Genomic DNA, 19,871 nt, shown 5'->3' with positions numbered 1-19,871 from the left:
CCCATAGGATGGAACTTTCCCTCCAAACCCATGACAGACAGGTAACATCAGTGCTGTATGTAACACCGACATCTAGAGAGAAGCTTGTTCTGCAGCAAAATATGCAAAACCCCTTCTCCAGGATTCAATAATGTCTTCAACTGGAAAAGGAGAAAGAGACTTTTGTTCTGTAGTTCATGTTTCTCCTATTGATTCTTGCACTGAGAGGAGAAAGCTGTTAAAGCAGCTGTTCTCCTGCCCCCCATCCCAGCTTATAAGCAAGAAAAGAACAGAATAAATTATTTCACCTTCGCCCTCTCCACTTTCCTAGAAAAGAGAAATATTACTTTTGCAGTGATAATGGCTCTTCTCCCTCTCCTCACCAGCAGCTTCAACCTCCTTTTTCACCCACTTTTAATTTACCTTGTGTTACATACAGCACTGATGTTACCTGTCTGTCATGGGTTTGGAGGGAAAGTTCCATCCTATGGGGAGTGGAAGGCGGGACATCAGGAGGAGGGGCTGTACTGTATATATATGTGAAGCCTGTGTGGAGAAGTTAGGAGAAGCTGGAGAAGAGCTGAGAGAAGAAGCTTGAGTGGGAGTCTGTGTGTCAGACAGGGTACTACTGTGTGTCAGTCAGTACCAACCTGATAGGTTCAGGTGTCTGTATGGTTAGCCAGGACTGATAGGTTCAGGGTCTGTGCTTCAAGTTAAGTGTTCTGTGTGAACCAAACTGTGTGTATGTATGATTGAGACTAAGCCACGTTACTGTATCTTATTCATTTGATCATTTTATTTTCCCTGTGTGTTGTTGAAATAAACCTTATTCCTTTATTTGTTAAAAATCCATCCCTGGTCTGTGTGACTTCTTATAGGGAATGGTTGGTGGCAGCTTAGTGAAAGTGTGGCATATCCCAGTAGGTCTGGGTTTGTCACACCTTGAAGACCAATATTTCCAGGCCTTCAGCCTTCGTCACCTGTTGTTACACCGGAGTCTGTTATACTTTGGGGCTGAGAAATTTATTCAGAACCAAGGCTACATTAAAAATACATAATGAGCCTAAGGGCCTCTACAACTTCATATAATTTAAATATCAGCTACTGCAATTAACTCATTTATATATCATTTTAATGAAAACCAGCAGATGCCCAACTACAGCTGGTGGGCATGTTGCACTTATTCAACAACGTAGTTACTCTTACATTTCCCTCTGGCAAAATTAAAATTAGGCCTGGAGATCAGGCCAAACACAAGTGAGCATGTAACAATTTTTTTCAAGTGCCATGGTATGGCTTTCCATGCTGGATCTCCAAGGTGATTTACACCTTTACAGAGCCATACAGATAATCAGACTTCATGCAATGTACAGTGAGTATAACAATCCTTGCACCCCATGAGCAGTATACAGTACTTACAAAATGTGTAATTATTTATTCATAATATTTGTAATTATTAACCTATTATTGTAATTTTAGATCTAATTTTTCACATGGTGCGACACTGCCCACTCTAATATCTATGTACTAAGCCAGAGGTCTTTGTCACAGGAAACCTGGCAGAACACAGGCTCCCTTGTTGGGCATCTGATGGCAGATGATTACCAGATTAATATACAATCATCACTGGTGACTTTACTTGTGGAATGCCCAATTCTCCATCTTATCTAGGCAAACTCAGAGAAAGCACGTGCCTAATCCAGGTCTATGACAAGTCAGAAACCTTCAGTTCCTCTAAACAATTACAACATGATTTCTACACTTCTATGTCTCTGAAGAAAGACTAAAGTTCTCCTATATCTTGGTAGGTAACAGACATGAGCTCATTTTCCATTTAAATTTTCACAAAACATACAAAGCCAAAAGGAAATAAAAGTCTGCATTGTTTACATAGCTCATTAACACGTCTGCTAATTTAATCTAGTGTGCCATAACTCATGCATACATACAGAGATTTAAGGCATTGAACACTGACAGTTTAACCAACAGAGTGAGCGAGCGAGAGAGAGACATTTCACACAAATATTGTTTTCACTAAGACCTGGTCATTTTTATCTCTGCTGTTATACTGTGCCTTCATGTTGAATGGTCCTAACTGTTCTCTCCAGTTCAAACTTTGGAGCGAAAAAGGGAAGCAGGAGGGTAAGTGGTTGGGTTGCTGTATTACTGAGATGCTCATGTACGATTCGGTGTCCAAAGAATGTTTAGTCTTCTTCTTGCTTTTGAATCTGAGCAGAAGAATCACAACTCAGCTGCCAAGATGATCACTGCCTACCTCTGGAGCTACAAAACTGCAAGCAAAGCTGGCTGGCCACTCACCACACTCACCAGAGGAACAATATATACGTGCCATGGCAAGTAAGACAGGCAGGTCTAAAGATGTTGATTCAAAAACATCGTATTTTCAGGGTTAAAAGGTATGATAAAATAAATGCAGAATATAGGATTTCACTGACCTCTGAGTCTCTGTCTACCCATAATGGAATCAGCCAAGCTAAGCTTTGTCGAGGACAAACTTGTTCTTCACTGTTATCGTACGGCAAGTACCAGAGAGATATCCAGTCCTAAAAAAGAAAGGTTTTTTTTTTGCTAAATAAAAATCCAGCCTCATACTTCATCTGTTATATAAATGCTGGTTTAACATATTTCTCTCAGCATTTATGATTACGCATATCTGTGTGCCAGTAAGTTGTACAATTTAACTGCTACCTTGCAAAAAAACATGATCACAAGAAAGTAAGAAGTCACCATCCTAGAATATGGACACTGTAAGGGAAAAGGAACTACACACCATCTGAAATGAAAGGAACAGTGGAGGTTGTTAAAATAAAATAATAATAATAAAAAATCCTCCATCTCTGGTCCTTGCCATGCAGAGTTTTTATATAATGCTTACGTACTTACCCAAATGCAAACCTGCTTGAGCCATGTTAATGTCAAGGCTAGCTTTCTACTGAAGTCTAGTCTGTGTAGTAACAAGTATTGTGCTGTTTCCACCCACTTCTTGCACAATAGAGGCACCTGCACAATGAGTGCAATCCCACATTAAGTCAATGGGGGTTTCTACTTAACATAAGCTCAATAGGACACTGGCCCAAGGCCCTCCTCTGGCTGAAAACGTCTGCTGATCAGATGAGTCTGCATATACATTTTGATGCCAGTGGAGTGCAGATAATTAAAAAGAAAAAAAAAGCCAGCACCACCAGGAGAGCCTAGTTTAGCAGTTCTAGTCCCACTTAGTCGAAGGCACGAATGGCACGGCTCACCTGAAGGATGGAATGACATCCCTGAAACATGACTTCTGCAGGGGAGCTTTCAGGAAGCAGCGAACCCTGTGTCACAGTGTCGTGCTTCTCGCGGTTCCTACCACTTTCAATTCTTCAAAACATTTATTTCTTTTTAAATACAGCACCATGGCAAACAGACATAGGTCTCCAAAATGGTAAAACAGCATGTTATTCCCTTGGTGACTTAATTACATCTAGAGGGTTATTTCCCAAAAGGCTGAGGGTACTAAATCTCCACACAGGTTAAACCTTACATGACTAGTTTCAAAGTTACACACTTTTTGACTTCTATCCCCGTGGTCCCCAACCTTGGGCCTCCAGATGTTCTTGGACTTCAACTTCCAGAAATCCTGGCCAGCAGAAGTGGTAGTGAAGGCTTCTGGGAATTGCAGTCCAAGAACATCTGGAGGCCCAAGGTTGGGGACCACTGTTCTATCCCATCATAGCCATACAAAAGACAAGCTACATGGAACTTTAGAGAATGAGGAACAAGCTATGCTGCATCCTACGTGTGAAGAAAAAGCAACCAATAGAGAACTGTTGGTCAATCAGACCTGAGAAGAAAATTCCAGGTATGTAAGCAAAATCAGCCATGGAAAAAATTATTTCAAGGACAAGTCTTTTTATGTTTCTAGTTTTTTAGATCTCAGAAATTTGCTACTTAAGCATCCCATTCAAGTCTACATACTAAGCTCTTTTTTTGTTCTCTAGGCATACTCGTTCTTTTATGTGGCTGCTGCTTAAATGAGCACTGATTGCAAAGCTCGAGGCAATATTATTCAATGTTCACACTTAACTCCAATCATAACAAACAGATCTTCAGAAGTGCAAAATGACTACCAGGTAGTTCCACACTACAAAACCAATCACAGTTAGCAGTAGCTGTAAGCTATCTGGGACAATGGCTTTTAAATTTCTCTTACCACATTTGGGGCCTGAGCCATCATTTCATGGGACAAGTGAAGCAAACACAGGATGGTGCTCTTTGTGACCCCTTTCCCCATGAAAGACATGGCATTTCCTCCCCATTCAACATAAAAAGATGAAATGACCTGGAAAGGTGGGAGGAAAAACAACAACAGAGCAATGACATGACAGCTTTTCCAAAAGGTACACTTTGATATATGTAAAGAAGTGCAAGGGCCAGCTGCTGACCCTTGCAAAGATGACAAATTCTTAACTTCACTATTTGTAGACTCTCCCATATGGTTTTCACAGACAGGCTTGTAAACATTATAAATGTTGATCCTGTCTCCTGGAGCCCTTGTTTAAACATAAAGTCATCTCTTCTCTTTTTTCTAGATGACAACTATATAACTGCTCTTCACCTTGTTCAAGGTTTCATCATGTTCAAAAGAACCAAAACTGAAACTGGATAAAAGCAAAATGATCCAGGATAAATCTGCTACCTAACATGATTTTTGTGTGTGGATCTTCAGTGAAACAGTATATTTATTTATTTATTTATTTAATTTATATGCCGCCCACACTACCCAAAGGTCTCTGGGCGGCTTACAACATTTAAAATACAATAAAAATTTGTAACAATTAAAATACAATTAATATATATATAAAATTGCCATCGGACCCACAGCTAATATTATTTCAATTAAAAGCCTTCTGGAACAGGAAGGTTTTGACCTGGCGTCGAAATGTCATCAGCGTCGGCACCAGACGAATCTCAGTCAGGAGGGCATTCCATAGTCTGGGGGCAGCTGCCGAAAAGGCCTTTTGTCTACAAGCTGTCCCTCTTACCTCCTTAAGGGATGGCTCTTTCAAAAGGGCCCCCTGGCTAGATCTTAACTGCTGGGTAGGTTCATATGGAAGGAGGCGGTCCTTCAGGTATCCAGGGCCCAAGCTGTTTAGGGCTTTATACATCAAAACAAGCACTTTGAATTAGGCCCGGGCAGCAACTGGTAGACAATGTAACTTATACAGAATCAGCTTGATATGTTCCCTGGCGGCCGCACCACTCACCAGCCGCGCAGCTTGATTCTGGACCAGTTGCAGTCGCCGGGCCATCTTCAAAGGCAGCCCCACATAGAATGCATTGCAGTAATCTATGCGGGATATTACCAGTGCGTGTGTAACTGTCATGAGACTCCACTCATCCAAGTAGGGGCGTAGCTGGTATAATTTCTGCAGCTGAAGGAAGGTGTCCCTGGCCACCGGGTCCACCTGGGCTTCCAGTGTTAGACTGGGGTCCAGGAGCACCCCCAAGCTGCGGACCCTGTCCCTTAGGGGGAGTGTAACCCCATTCAGGGCAGGGAAATGGCCCTCCAGCCTGTCCGGGGAAGCACCCACTAGCAGCACTTCCATCTTGTCTGGATTGAGTTTCAATTTATTAACCCTCATCCAGTCTATTATCAGGTCCAGACACGAGTTCAGCACAGAAACTGCCTCACCTGGATTGGTGGAAAACGAGAGGTAGAGCTGAGTATCGTCAGCATATTGCTGACTCCTCAGCCCAAACCTCCTGATGACCTCTCCCAGCGGTTTCATGTAGATGTTAAACAGCATGGGGGACAGTATCGAGCCCTGAGGAACCCCATGACATGAATGCCATGGGGCAGAGCAACTGTCCCCCAGCACCACCCTCTGGACACGGTCAGCCAGGAAGGAGCGGAACCACCGTAAAACAGTGCCCCCAACTCCCAACCCAGCCAGCCTATCCAGAAGGACACCATGGTCGATGGTGTCGAAAGCCGCTGAGAGGTCCAGGAGTATCAACAGGGTCACACTCCCCCTGTCTCTCTCCCGGCAAAGGTCATCATACAGGGCGATCAAGGCAGTCTCTGTACCAAAACCCGGCCTGAAACCCTATTGAAATGGATCCAGAAAATCCGTTTCATCCAGCAGCACCTGGAGTTGCCCAGCCACAACCCGCTCCAACACTTTGCCCAAATAAGGGAGGTTCGCTACTGGTCGGTAGTTAGCCACCAGCCTTGGGTCAAGGTTAGGCTTTTTAAGGAGTGGTCGAATTACCGCCTCTTTCAATGCGGTAGGGGCCACTTCCTCTCTCAAAGAGGCATTCACGGCCTCCTGGACCCAGGTGCGAACCCCCCGGCTGATCTTCCAATTAGCCAGGATGGGCAAGGGTCGAGCGGAGTGGTGGTAGAACGGACAGATCCAAGCACCCTGTCCACATCCTCAGGCCTCAACAATTGATACTCATCCATTAATACCTGGCCTAAGCACGGCGCACTGGACACATCCTCTGATTCTGCAGTAACTGTGGAGTCCAACCCACTGCGAATTTGAGCGGTTTTTCCCTCAAAATGGATGGCAAACTCATCACAGCGAGCTGATGAGCAGTCCAGGACCTCCACTGGATTTCCCGGTTGAAGAAGATCCCGGACCACCCGAAACAGCTCTGCTGGACGACATTCTGAGGAAGCAATACGGCTGGAGAAATATTGCCGTTTCGCCAGCTGTATTGCCACAAAATAGGCCCAATAATGGGCTCTAAGTTGTGTTTGATCAGACTCCCAGCGGGATTTCCTCCACCTGCGCTCTAGCCATCTCCTATATAAACTCAGCAAGATTAATAAAAATGTTGTTACTAGCATGGGAGGATGTGTACCCTATATATTTCTGCATTTGTTATGACACCACCAATACTGCCTCTTGGCTAGATTTCTTTAGCAATGGACTGGAAGGTTACTTTCATGAAAAAATCCTGTAACTTTATTTAATCATATACTATTTCATATAAGGTACTCTTTCAACAACTTTATTATTTTTAGAATATGTAATGAAAACATATACTTTTGCCATTGTAGTTTTAAAGCCTGTACAAGAAAAACATGATCTGAAGTACCAGTAGTCACATGGCTGGTAAAATGAGGTAAAATTCCTAATTTTAGGTAAATATATCTAATTTTAGGTTAAAAAAACATGCAAAGGAGGAGATGAGATGCTGGTATTTCTGTGCCTTCCTGCATCATCAGTATTGAGAAAATCACAGCCATTCCACTGCAAAACATTGTGTTTAGGGAGCACACACCTAATTTCCCAGGAATTGCTGTCAGATTCACAAGAGACATTTTGGCCTTCATCCACCATTAATTTGTCGTCTAATCACACTAAAACCAGCCCTAATTCACTTACCTCAAGAAGCCCTGCTAGGTATTTTTTACAAATCATGAAGGGCTCCATTGTTACAGAGTATGAACTCCAGCCTGGAAATGCAGTGACGTGAACCATTCCTCTTAATGTTCTTTCCAAAGAAGGTAATCCATAGAAATGGGGCGCATCTGTTACTCGAAGGTACTGCAGAAGTTTCAGGGCTAGTTCTGTTCGGAAATAGCCAGTACGTTCTTTGTCTTTTCTGTAGCAAACAGAAGATGGATGGTTCTAGCACTGCACATCAGCTGATTTACAGTACAGCAAAACTGGAGTGAGTTCAGGAAATCTGACTGTATCATGAATTTGGAACAATTATTTTCAAACTTTGTTCCAGGAAACCCTAGAATTCCTTAGAAGCTCATAAGAGGCTCCTGAGTGAAAAGATCATAAACAGCAGACAGTTACTACTCCTATAGTAAATGTATAAATTACATCCCACTTTTCAGAGCAAAATATTCTCCAAGGGTAGCCTATAAAAGAGCCTGCTTGTAAACAGATAATAACCAAAATATACCAACAAAGAACAGCTGAATATGCCAGAATGCCACAACCAACATGCAAAATAAATATATAGAATGCCATGCAAAGTAGAAGTGTTTCAAGACAGGTACAGACGAGGCCATATATGCATGTGTAAAATGGCACGACACTATATGGGTGGTATATAAGAGCAGTAAACAAATAAAATAAATAAGAGAATTCCCTAGAAGTGAGATAACCAGTGAGAAGGCCTTGTCTCTGGAACTCAATCAGAAAAGTATAGAAATAAACAAGAAGCTCATTAGGCAAAAAAAGGATTTGTTTTAGAGAGTTAAGGCAGAGAATTAAAAAGTCATTTGGAGAGGCATAGGATTTAAGTCAGATATTGAAGCAAATCAAGATACATTATCATGGTCAAAAAGGATCAACTACCTGAGTGATAGGAAGGGGGAATACTGGCACTCTACTGAAAGCAAAGATCTGCATTATATGATCCCCTGCCTTTCCTGGGCAAGAAAAGTTGGCTTATTATTTGATGCCCTCTCATATCAAACAAAAAGCAGGTGCTCTGGAACCTATCTCAGGCTACCCAGCACTACTGAAATGTTAGATGTATTTCAGGGTATATTCTCAATATCAATACAACTTTTTATCTACCAAGTATTTTGGACTTCAGGCACAAAAGAAACTTGCCTGATGTTAGGTTGGGTTTGTAGTGAAGCTGTCCCATCACTTTTCTAAACACTTTTTTCTCCCCATCGCCTCTTCCCCAACAGACCCCATTGAGCAAAGGATAAGGTGGCAGGGTGATGGTCTGACAACAGGTGTGTGGGGAAAAAAAGGATTATGGGAATAGTAATCTCAAATTCCTACAGGGCTACATGTTATCCACCCTACAATATGCTTGGGTTGTCTACCAGTGCACAGGGGTTCCATAGCAAAACAAGTCACCACCCATGACTTGTCTGTTGCTCATGCATGAGGAAAAAAAGAAATCCAGAAACTAGGCTAATACGTTTTCAAAAAAAGGAAGAAAAACAGGATTCTGTAAAAATAAGCCATATTCTACCACATTCCACGGAGCACGGTCCAAAGGTTGATATTCTAAGCCAAATTCCCATACAATTTTCAAATGTATCTTTTGCTAGAGAAAACTAACAATCTTGCATGCACACTGGGTTTTAGTGGAAGGGAGAGGAGTTCACAAACATAACTATGTCTTGCCACCAACCAATCAGAAAACTCATTTTTCCCAGGCTTGAGGCAAGCCCCCGCCCCTCGTCCTGTTTGTTTGCTTCTGATGGCTTGTTTCCTCTCTGACTTTCGGCAAAAGCAGACGTGTAACTCAGACCTCCAGACCATGCACCCAGCATGGTGGATTTGGTCTCCCGCATGGCCGATGCTGGTGTTTTTCTTTAATACCTCTGATTGTAACTGATGAACAACTGTAAGTAAATATGGTTTTATTTCCTACTTATAGTTAGTTACTCATGCAGTGACTTTTATATACAAAGGGCTAGTCACCCTGTGATAACAAAAGGGCTGGGTGGAAATTTGAACTTTTAGCTATTGTTCTTCACATTTCCTCTGTGTTGCAGCTGTGTTTTTTCTCTATATACTCTGCTGACTAAAGGAAATCAACAAAATTTTCCTCCAATATCTATATCCATACTCATATCTATTATCTATCTATACATTTGTATCTTATATCCCACCTTTTTTTACAATAAACTCTAAGGAGGCTTATAACAACAACAACAATAATAAAAAACACAGCAAAATGTATTGAATCACCATCATAATAAAACTCAACTGAAGAAATAAACACAACAGCAAGCAGCAGTCGATAAAGTTGATGACAAATAGGGAAAGCATTCACATACCCTCAGAAGAGATACTTTCTCATTTAAAGGCACTCTCAAATAGCCAGGTTCCAAAGAAATTATACTAATGTAGGGGCACAGTGAGTCCACAAAAAGGTTGTAGTCGTTCTTGACACCTGCTGCACCTCAGGAAGCTGAGGGATCTGGTGCAGTTTACCAATCTGACCATTGCATTGTATTGCTGGCATATATGGACAACTCCTTTACAATATACCTGTCAGTGATGGACATGAAGCTGACCAGAAGTATATTAAAGAAAGCAATCAATTCTTTCTGTAGCTGTTGTCTGACAGCAGTCTTTAGATCATCTATTTCTTCTTGTGCCTGGGATTCTGGTTGCACTATAAGATCTAGCAAAGATTTTGAATTCTGTATGGGAAAATCAGTGAAACATCATCAGAATATAATTATTATTTACTCACAAAACACTGGTTAATTAGGTTGCCACTACAAACTATAGTTTGTTATTCCAAACTTAAAAACGTTTTTCTTAGTGATTTACCCATAACATATTTACTACAGAACTGCATTTGATGCAGCCATTCTGTGACATACATGCAACACTTCTCAAGTGGAAATGGCAATTATTATTATTATTTTTTGGCTAAGAACACCTGATTTGCTCTGCATGAGAAAATTTTACAGAGGAAATTTTGATTTGTTTTGTGAACATGCATCTTATGTGATTTATTATTGCACTGTTTTCTGGACATTTTCCCCCTTTTCTTTTTCCTTCTTTGATTAATACTTGTCCTGGGCAGCCATTAATACCAGACGATTCGTTGTGCTTTTCTGGATTCTAGATATCTGTTGATTGTTGAAATCCCTTACACTTCTACAAAACTAATCCTAATAGCAAGAATGAATGCTTCTTCATGTAGAACATTCCTGCAGCCCAGCCTTTAGGGCTTGCTTTACAATATGGGCTGTTTGCACTTATTTCAATCATCCTAATTTGGATCAAGCCCACAAACTGGAGCATTCTAGAAAGAGTTTCCTGGCCTTCAATGCTTCTTTATCAAAGACCTTTGTAGGAATTCTACCTATCAAAAGTCCATCTGTTTAAGCTCTCTGAATCCAATAGCTGTTTCAGAGCAGAAACGAAATTATGAATATTGGTTTAATCCCTCTAGGATCAAACCAGAGCTTTGCCTAATCAGATGACTCAAGCCTCCAGTCAACTGGAGTAGATGATAATGCAGCTGGACAGACTAATTATTTTGACTATTTTCAGAAAGCAGTCTCTTAAATTCAAACATGAACCCAGGCCAAACTAACAACATTAGAAGTAGTAACAGCAGTAGCAATTTTGATAAACAGCTGAGGTGCAAATGGTGTATCTGCTACTATGAACACTGGGAAGAAGGGGCAAAGAGCCCTGGCTAGTTTTGTTACTAGCACTTACTAATTTAATAATTTATTAATTACCAAAGAGGGCCTTACGTCTTTCAGGAGTACATCAAGGATCCATTTCAGGTGTTCTGCTTCAGAAATATTTTTCTGTTCCTTGAGAAGCTTGTTTAAAAAACATATGACATCAGCCAGAAGTTTTTCATCCTCAGAGGAAGCTGGAAGCACCTGAAGAAACCTACAGCACAAGCAATAATTATGTGTTTTTTCACTACTATAATGTAAGACTCACATTCTTCATTCCACTCCATATTATAAACTGAGCTAGCAACAGAAAACAGATAGCAAGAGAAGGTATGAGAAAAACAAAGTGGCTGAATGCAAGACTTTGGCAAAACTGAGAAAAGATCAGTAAGTCAAAGCTACAAAGCCAGGTAACACTTTAGCAGACTACAGTGGGGTCTTGACTTGAGAACTTAATCCGTATTGGAAGGCGGTTCTCAAGTCCAGTGGTCCCCAACCTTTTTAATGCCAGGGACCGGTTTTGTTGAAGACCATTCTTCCAAGGACCGGGGGGGGGGGCGCTGCCGCCGGCATCCGTGAATGGGGGGGCTTGGGGGGCGTCTGTGCGTGGGGGTACTTGCTATGCAGTATGTTATGCCATCATTTAAAGTGCCTCTGAGGAATCCCAAGTGCTAGTAAGTCTTTCCTGACATTTTCTTAGCCACATCCTACAGCAGAAGCCATGGTCCACAGAGAGCTTTCAAAGCATCAGAGGGACCTCATTGTTAAAAAGATATCAGTCAGGAGAAGGGTATAAAAGAATTTCCAAGGCATTAGATATACCATGGAACGCAGTGAAGACAGTCATCATCAAGTGGAGAAAAGATGGCACAACAGTGACATTACCAAGAACTGGATGTCCCTGCAAAAGTGATGAAAAGACTAGAAGAAAATTGGTCAGGTCAGGGTGGCTGCCAAGAAGCCTACAACAACATTAAAGGAGCTGCATGAATATCTGGCAAGTACTGGCTGTGTGGTACATGTGACAACAATCTCCTGTATTCTACATATGTCTGGGCTATGGGGTAGACTGGCAAGATGGAAGCCTTTTCTTACGAAGAAAAACATCCAAGCCCGGCTAAATTTTGCAATAACACATCTGAAGTCTCCCAAAAGCATGTGGTGAAAAGTATTATGGTCTGATGAAATCAAGGTTGAACTTTTCAACCATAATTCCAAAAGATCTGTTTGGCGCAAAAACAATACTGCGCATCACCAAAAGAACACCATATCCACAGTGAAGCGTGGTGGTGGCCGCATCATGCTTTTCTTCAGCTGTAACAGGGACCTTAGTCAAGCTAGAGGGAATTATGAACAGTTCCAAATACCAGTCAATGTTGGCACAAAACTTTCAGGCTTCTGCTAGAAAGCTGAACATGAGGAGGAACTTCATCTTTCAGCATGACAATCACCCAAAGCAAACATCCAAATCAACAAAGGAACAGCTTCACCAGAAGAAGATTAACGTTTTGGAATGGCCCAGCCAGAGCCCACACCTGAATCTGACTTAATATCTGTGGGGTAATCTGAAAAAGGCTGTGCACATGAGATGCTCTTGCAATCTGAGATTTGGAGCATTTTGGCAAAGAAGAGTGGGCAAATATTGCCAAATCAAGATGTGCCATACTGATAGAATCATACCCAAAAAGGCTGAGTGCTGTAAGAAAATCAAAAGGTGCTTGAACAACATATTAATTTAAGGGTGTGCACACAGATGCAAACATTATTTTAGTTTTTTATTTTTACTTGCCTCCACCTAAAAAAATTCAGTTTGTTGTTTAATAGATTTGTAGTTCATAGGTCTTATTAAAGGTGGAAAAAGTTTTGAAATGGTTTATCTTTGTCTCATTTTTTACATCACAGACACTTGACATTTTAACAGGGGTGTGTAAACTTTTTATATCCACTGTATTTGTTTGACCTTTTTAAAGTATTTATTACTTGGGTTAGCCTTAATTTTGTCTTTTAATGTTGTAAGCTGCCTTAGTTCCTTTCAAGGAGAAAGATGTGGTAAAAATATTTTAAGTAAATAAATAAGTCCACATTAAGACTAATTAAGAACAGAAGCAGGCAACCTAATGACATTTCAGACTACAATCATTCTCAAATACTAGCCACGCTGTCTGGGGTACAATCTGGACTTATTAGTTTTACAAAAGACTTGCTCATATGCTGCAGCTCTGTTCTGGTAAAATGCAGAAAGTGGACAAGCAGCAGAGGATTTTCCAGCCCAGGCAAGCTAAAAAAAAAAACCTGTTTCTTATAATGGTTGCTCCTGGGGCCATTGAGCAGGCCTCCCTTCTCCCTCTGCCCAAGCCCCGCCTGCCCCCTTGATACAAGTTAGTCCGTGGCTTTGAGGCCTTCTTACCTCCGAGGAAGAAGCCCCAGCAGCAACAGATTTTTCAGCCCAGGCAAGCTAAAAAAAACCCCTCTTTCTTATAATGGTTGCTCCTGGGGCCATTGAGCAGGCCTCCCTTCTCCCTCTGCCCAAGCCCCGCCTGCCCCCTTGATACAAGTTAGTCCGTGGCTTTGAGGCCTTCTTACCTCCAAGGAAGAAGCCCCAGCAGCAACAGATTTTTCAGCCCAGGCAAGCTAAAAAAAACCCCTCTTTCTTCTAATGGTAGCTCTTGGGGCCATTGAGCAGGCCTCCCTTCTCCCTCTGCCCAAGCCCCGCCTGCCCCCTTGATACAAGTTAGTCCGTGGCTTTGAGGCCTTCTTACCTCCAAGGAAGAAGCCCCAGCAGCAACAGATTTTCCAGCCCAGGCAAGCCCACTCCGCCCCTCCCTTTTTGTAATGGCTGCCGCTGTGTCCCCGCGGCCCAGCTGATGTAGCCTCAGGGACCGGCACCGGGCTGCGGACCGGGGGTTGGGGAACTCTGCTCAAGTCAAAAAGTCTGTAAGTCAAGTCTCCATTGACTTACAGTGCATTGAAAACCGATTAATCCCATAACAGGCCGTTTTTGTTCCATTTTGGTTTTTTTCTGGTCTGTAAGTCAATTCTCAGGCTACAAGTCAAACCTAAATTTTGCAGCCAGAGAAGTCTGTAACTCAAAAAGTCTGTAAGTCAAGCCGTCTGTAAGTCAAGGGTCCACTGTAGTGGGGATCTGAAGAACCCCAAAATGTACAGAATGGCAGGACAAAACAAACAAAGCGCCAATCCAGACTTTCGAAAAGGTGCTTGGAAAAATGAACTTTCTGGACTATGGGTCAATAGGAGGTATAGTCAAAAAAAGTAACAACAACAACAACCTCAAAGCTGGAAGAGACCCTATGGATCATCAAGTACAACCCCTATCGAGGATGCACAATGGGGAACTGAAGTCCCAACCTCTAGCTCCATAGTCAGATACCTAAATCACTGAGCTACCCAGCAGTTAACATTTCCAAATTGTTCCTAGAGATATATGAATATGTTTATTATTTATTAGATTTATACCCCGCACCATCCGGCAACCAGGCCACTATGGGCGGCTAACAACAATATAAACAGCAATATTAAAACACGATAAAAATAAAATAATACATAGCCAACAGGATAAATTAAAACAGATGGCAGTGAAGGTGGTAAAAAGGGTGATGGAGAGGATGGCAAAAAAGATGGCAAAAGGGAGTCCAAGATCTTAATGCTCAGGGAAAGCCTGGCAGAAGAGCCAAGTCTTCAATGCTCATTTAAACCCATCCAGCGAGGGTGCCAGGTGGCTCTCAATTGGTATTGACGTTATCAATACTAACTGATGTTCTATCTAGGAACTATACAGGACATATTACTGGAAACTGGACATCATTTATCTGGATGCAAGGCAGTTAATAAAATTAAACCAAGAGGGGAATTATGCTGATGATTTTATATATATTTTATAATTGCAGACAAACAATTATAGGAAGACAAACAGGCCTGACCACGCATACTTTATAGCATCTCATTCTAGTCTCTATCAATCTATTCACTAGAGAACTCTGCCCTTTCTTACTGCTAAACACAGGTTTGCCACTTTCAAAGTTACTTGCTCCAGTAGCAAATGTTTAAGACAACTCCAAAGAGAATGGAACATTTCAAAGCCAAATCTACTGTGACAGATGGCTTTGTATCCTGTTAGGTATGTTGCACTTACATACTGACCTGCTTAATGCTGTTTGCCAAGCCAAGCACTTCAAAGCGGCCCCACAAGAGCCACTACTGCACGTGAATGCCAGCCTGTCATTCAGAACATAAAAATTCATTCTTGTGACAGCATCTCTTACTTCCCTGTGGGAAACAGCTTGAATGATGGAATTAAGAGAGTCTTGCATTCCACTGCTTGCACGTGTTATCCTCAGTGTAATAAGATCCTCTGAGGAGAGCTTTAATGTGTCTAAAAATCTGAAATGTAAAAAAGAAATTAAAAGGATAATTAAGCAAACCTTTTTAAAAACGGAACTAGCTAATGAAGCAATTCATGTTTTCATTTTTCTTCTCTCATCAAAGGAGTGTCAACATTACTCCTTTCCAAACTTTCAATATTTTTATGTAAAAAAGAAGTTAGTTTAACAAATATTATTATGCCTATGATTTTAAATGTGTCTTCTATTTGTTAGCAATGATGAAAACTGTATTTCCTAACACTATTAAGGATTTTATTTGCAGGATAATGCATAGCAAAATATAGCAATTGACAGCTTTTTTAGGTAGATTCTGAAATGTGTGGCCAAAGGCAAGTTAAACATGTGCTGAATTTGGATGAGGCCCATAAGAAACTTACCTGATGATAGGTTGGGTTTGGTTTCAGCTGTGGTGAAGCTGTCCCATCACTTTCCTACACACTCTTTTCTCCCCATCACCTCTCCCCAACAGACTGAGTAAAGGATGAGGTGGCAGGGAGATGGGCTGACAAGAGACACCTCATGTATAAGGTCTAGATGGTCCCACAAGCATATTCCCAAATGCCACTGATGTCAGGAAGCAGATATTTCTCATGCTTCCCAGAATTCATGGACACTTGAGAAAATGTTTGCAGGACCATCCAGAACTGAAATATGAGACTCTGAAGCATACAGACCCTGACTTGTCCAGTTGAATCAAATGAAGGTTTCTGCAAATATGTGGGTTGGAACTCTCAGAATTCTGCCAATGGAATTATTTGAGAATTCTGGGATTTGGAGTCCAAACAAACCAAACGGCATATTCCTATCAGGGATTCCACCTGGTGAGCAGGTCTGAAATTAGTGACCTTTTTTTTTCAGTGATCTATGGGGATATTCCAGGAGGAGGAAGAGATGGGATGGCTAGGTAGTTCAGGATCCTGCTCCTGGTGGAAAAAAGAGCCTTGAAGGCCCCTCCAAGCAAGGGGAGTCAAGGCCAGGGTTCAGAAAATGAAGGGAGCCACAGGGCCAAAATGTTTGGGAACCACTGCTCTAGCTTCTAACACATGGAGTTTTAATGTGATGAAACTTACTTTTCCGTTTCTGCCTCATAATTTGTGAGTTTCAGTAAGTTATCACTTCCACTGAACCAAGATAAGTTCCAAGCCAATTTAAGCATGCCTGACACAGGTTTAGAAGCCCACACCTCACAGGGAAATGGTAACACCACTGAGTTAGGGCTCACAGCATGATGAGCAGAAATTCTGACAGGTAGATGATACCTTTACAGGAAAAAAGAGAAATAAGAAATGTTAAAGGGGTTTTCTGTCTTCTGACAACCTGTAAACATGTGATGATGATAGCTATCAATTTACAAGTAACTGTACGATTTAGACAAGATTTTTGATTTTTTTGCCATTTCCCACTCATACAGGGGATTTACAGCAGTCTTCTGTTCCAAGGACTGAAAGACACAGACTTCAGCAATTCTACATTAATGGCCCTATACCACTTACTTAGCCCCATTTAGAAATCAGCTAAATTAGCAGAACATAAAAATCTTATTCTGTTGCTGGTCACCAGAAAATTCTTTTAGCAGGAAATTATCAAATTTTTATACTGTGTGCACATGAAAATGCCTTCCACACAAATCTACATTTGCTCTCCCCTGTCAACCTAATGACTTTACATGACTTGAACGCTACAAGTTAAACACATATTTGTATGTTTGGTCTTACAAGACAACAGCAAAAACTTGTCTTAAATTGAAAGACATTCACATATTTCTGAATGAATCATTTGCTTCATGTGCTCCAGGCTTCTCAGGGAAATAAAATAATGAAGAAGTCACTAAGGATCTTTTTACACAGGCTTGATATCTTAGCTGCAATCACAGATGAAGGGTTTGTTCTGAGAATTAGTATGGAACAAACAAAAGTTATCTGACGTGGAGCCTACAATTTTGCTCTGGGAACACAAGAAAACTTATATTCATGATGGAAAGTTCCAGCAACATAGTAAAAAGAAGCCAAGCCATTTATCAAGGTTTTTTTAAAAAAGAAGAAATCCAACACCTTGCACTTGTGTTTGTAATACCACAATGTGCCTGTGAAACATGTAGTGCTTGTGTGTAACATAGCCAAGTTACAGAACTGACCACGCACTGTATCAGCTGAAACACAGGCATTAGGGATGGAGAAATGTTAATGCTCCAGATTATTCAAATTACATGCTAGGCTGCACTTCTGGAAGCTGGCACTGAAAATACATGTTGAAAACAAGCATTTTCCAGTGCTCCTATAAATTGTGAAACTGCATGATTAAGGAAGGAGAAGAGCTATCATGGCTAAATATTGAACAACATCAAGTCTACTCTAGGCACTAGGTGTTTTTTCTTTGTTTTTAAAAAACTATTCATTTACAGCAGAGACCCTGATATAGTCACACAGGTCACTCTTCTGGTATGATTATTCTATTATGGATTATTTCCTATTATGCCAGAAGCATTAGCAGTATCTTTCCAATGCAAGCTACCATCACAGCACGAGTGATGTGTTTTGTAACAGATACAAAGAGAGACTTACCGTCTCACAATAGCAACAGGCAAGCTAAAGGGAGGAACATTATGTGAATCACAGGAAACAGTATCAGCCCTATAAAAAGAGAAAACCGGTGAATCAAGAAAATACTTCATGGATTAATCAACAGTGTGAACCTTAAACTGCTCTATAACTTAAAAGTTATGCATTCCCAACACTCAAATACATATACATCTGATACTCAAGTCTGCAATTTTAGCTCTGTGCCGTCAGATTGAAATGGGACTATAATGGCCAAAGCTTTATCAGCTGCAGAAGCTGAGGATCAGGCTGCCAATACAGGAGAGAATGAAGTTGTTTAATATTAAATATGTTCCTCTAAGTAAAAGTTAGCAAAAAGGGATTTTACAATACTAGCACCACTAAACACGACTGGACAAAAATTGTCAACAGGAACCTTTACCTTTACCTTAGCACCACTAAAAACACACAACATAATCTTTCTCACAGTGCATTGCACCTACAAGATCACACTGGAATATGTATCAAACTATTGTAAATTACACTGTTAATGCTGTAGCAGTTAGTGTCGGATCAAAACATCTAGTTACAGGTTTTGTCATTTATTAAGTTGGCTTTCTAAGTGAATGTTGTTGGTGGAACTACTTTGGGTGAAGGCTGCAAAACACTTGGCAACCTTGCATTAAATATGAAAGAACACCTTGGGGCTGCCAAACTTAATGGGTTTTAGCTTATTTACAGATTTCCTACATTTATGAATAATATGAATTCCCTCCTTCCCGAAACAGATCTACAGTGAAGACAAAGAACAAAATCATTGCCTTTATTCCTGACAATACTGGGTGATAAAATAATACTGGACTTGCACATCCATAGACACACACACCAGACAAAGGCCTAACCTTTATTTATAATTTGCATGCATCTCAGCTGACATCAGGAAGAACACATATTTCACTTGGTAAAGAAACAAAGGAACATTAATATCATCACCATAGGTTAGCCTACCACATCTCTCTTCTTGCTGCTTCATCAAACAGTAGTAGACAAAGTAAGGCTGCTGCTTCACTCAGGATAGCACCATGATCTTGGAATATCAAGGAAACTAAATATAAAGCAAAATCATTTATTTCCCCCCCAATACACAAAACTCAGTGATAAAATTTAATTAAACAGAAGTAAGAAACTTGATCTTTTAAGTGTACAGAACTAGTTCTGGGAGGAAAACTGAGGCTATATAAATAGTTCAGAAGAAATAAGTCCTATTAAATATAATAGAACTTACTTGTAAGAATGGATAACAGAGTAAGCTACTCATGTACTTGAAAGAGGAAAAAGAGAGGTTGCCTACCTGTAACTGGTTCTTCAAGTGGTCATCTGTGAATCCACACTAATGGGTTAATTCTACACCTGTGCAAGATTCAACTTTCTTGAGGTTAAAGTCACGCGTTTGGCAGGACCCTTCCTCCTAGTGTGCATGCTCCACCCATCCACAGAGCCCCTCACTTCCTAAAAAAAGAGTCCGGCACTGTCAAAAAGAAGACGAGACATATGTGATGGACAGAGGGGAGGACAGGCGGGACATATGGATTCACAGATGACCACCTGAAGAACCAGAGTTACAGATAGGTAACCTCTCTTTCTTCTTCGTGGCCTCTGTGAATGCACACAAATGGGTGATTTGCAAGCTGACTTACCAGTAGGTGGGCCATCACTATAAAATAGACGACAAGACAGCTTGTCCAAAATTTGCATCCCTTTTGGGCTGAACATCAAGTCTATAGTGCAAGATGAACGTGGAGG

The 19,871-nt window shown here is 41.1% G+C and overlaps 1 protein-coding gene across 1 annotated transcript in view; it reads right to left on the bottom strand.

The window, feature by feature from the left end:
* Positions 1-19,871, bottom strand: part of RTTN (rotatin) — a 124,274-nt gene that overhangs the window by 62,016 nt on the left and 42,387 nt on the right. Inside the window, exons 22-30 of the mRNA XM_020796643.3 lie at positions 19,077-19,173; positions 18,093-18,161; positions 16,602-16,790; positions 15,290-15,529; positions 11,201-11,345; positions 9,972-10,126; positions 7,377-7,596; positions 4,190-4,318; positions 2,436-2,543 (exon numbers count right to left, since the gene is read on the bottom strand). Coding sequence (XP_020652302.3) covers positions 2,436-2,543; positions 4,190-4,318; positions 7,377-7,596; positions 9,972-10,126; positions 11,201-11,345; positions 15,290-15,529; positions 16,602-16,790; positions 18,093-18,161; positions 19,077-19,173 — 1,352 coding nt within the window. The remainder of the gene's footprint in view (positions 1-2,435; positions 2,544-4,189; positions 4,319-7,376; positions 7,597-9,971; positions 10,127-11,200; positions 11,346-15,289; positions 15,530-16,601; positions 16,791-18,092; positions 18,162-19,076; positions 19,174-19,871) is intronic.

This window comes from Pogona vitticeps, chromosome 4 (genome assembly GCF_051106095.1).
Source record: "Pogona vitticeps strain Pit_001003342236 chromosome 4, PviZW2.1, whole genome shotgun sequence".
Classification (NCBI taxonomy): domain Eukaryota; kingdom Metazoa; phylum Chordata; class Lepidosauria; order Squamata; family Agamidae; genus Pogona; species Pogona vitticeps.
Note: the sequence above shows the minus strand (reverse complement) of the source record. Positions and strands in the feature narration are given on the sequence as shown.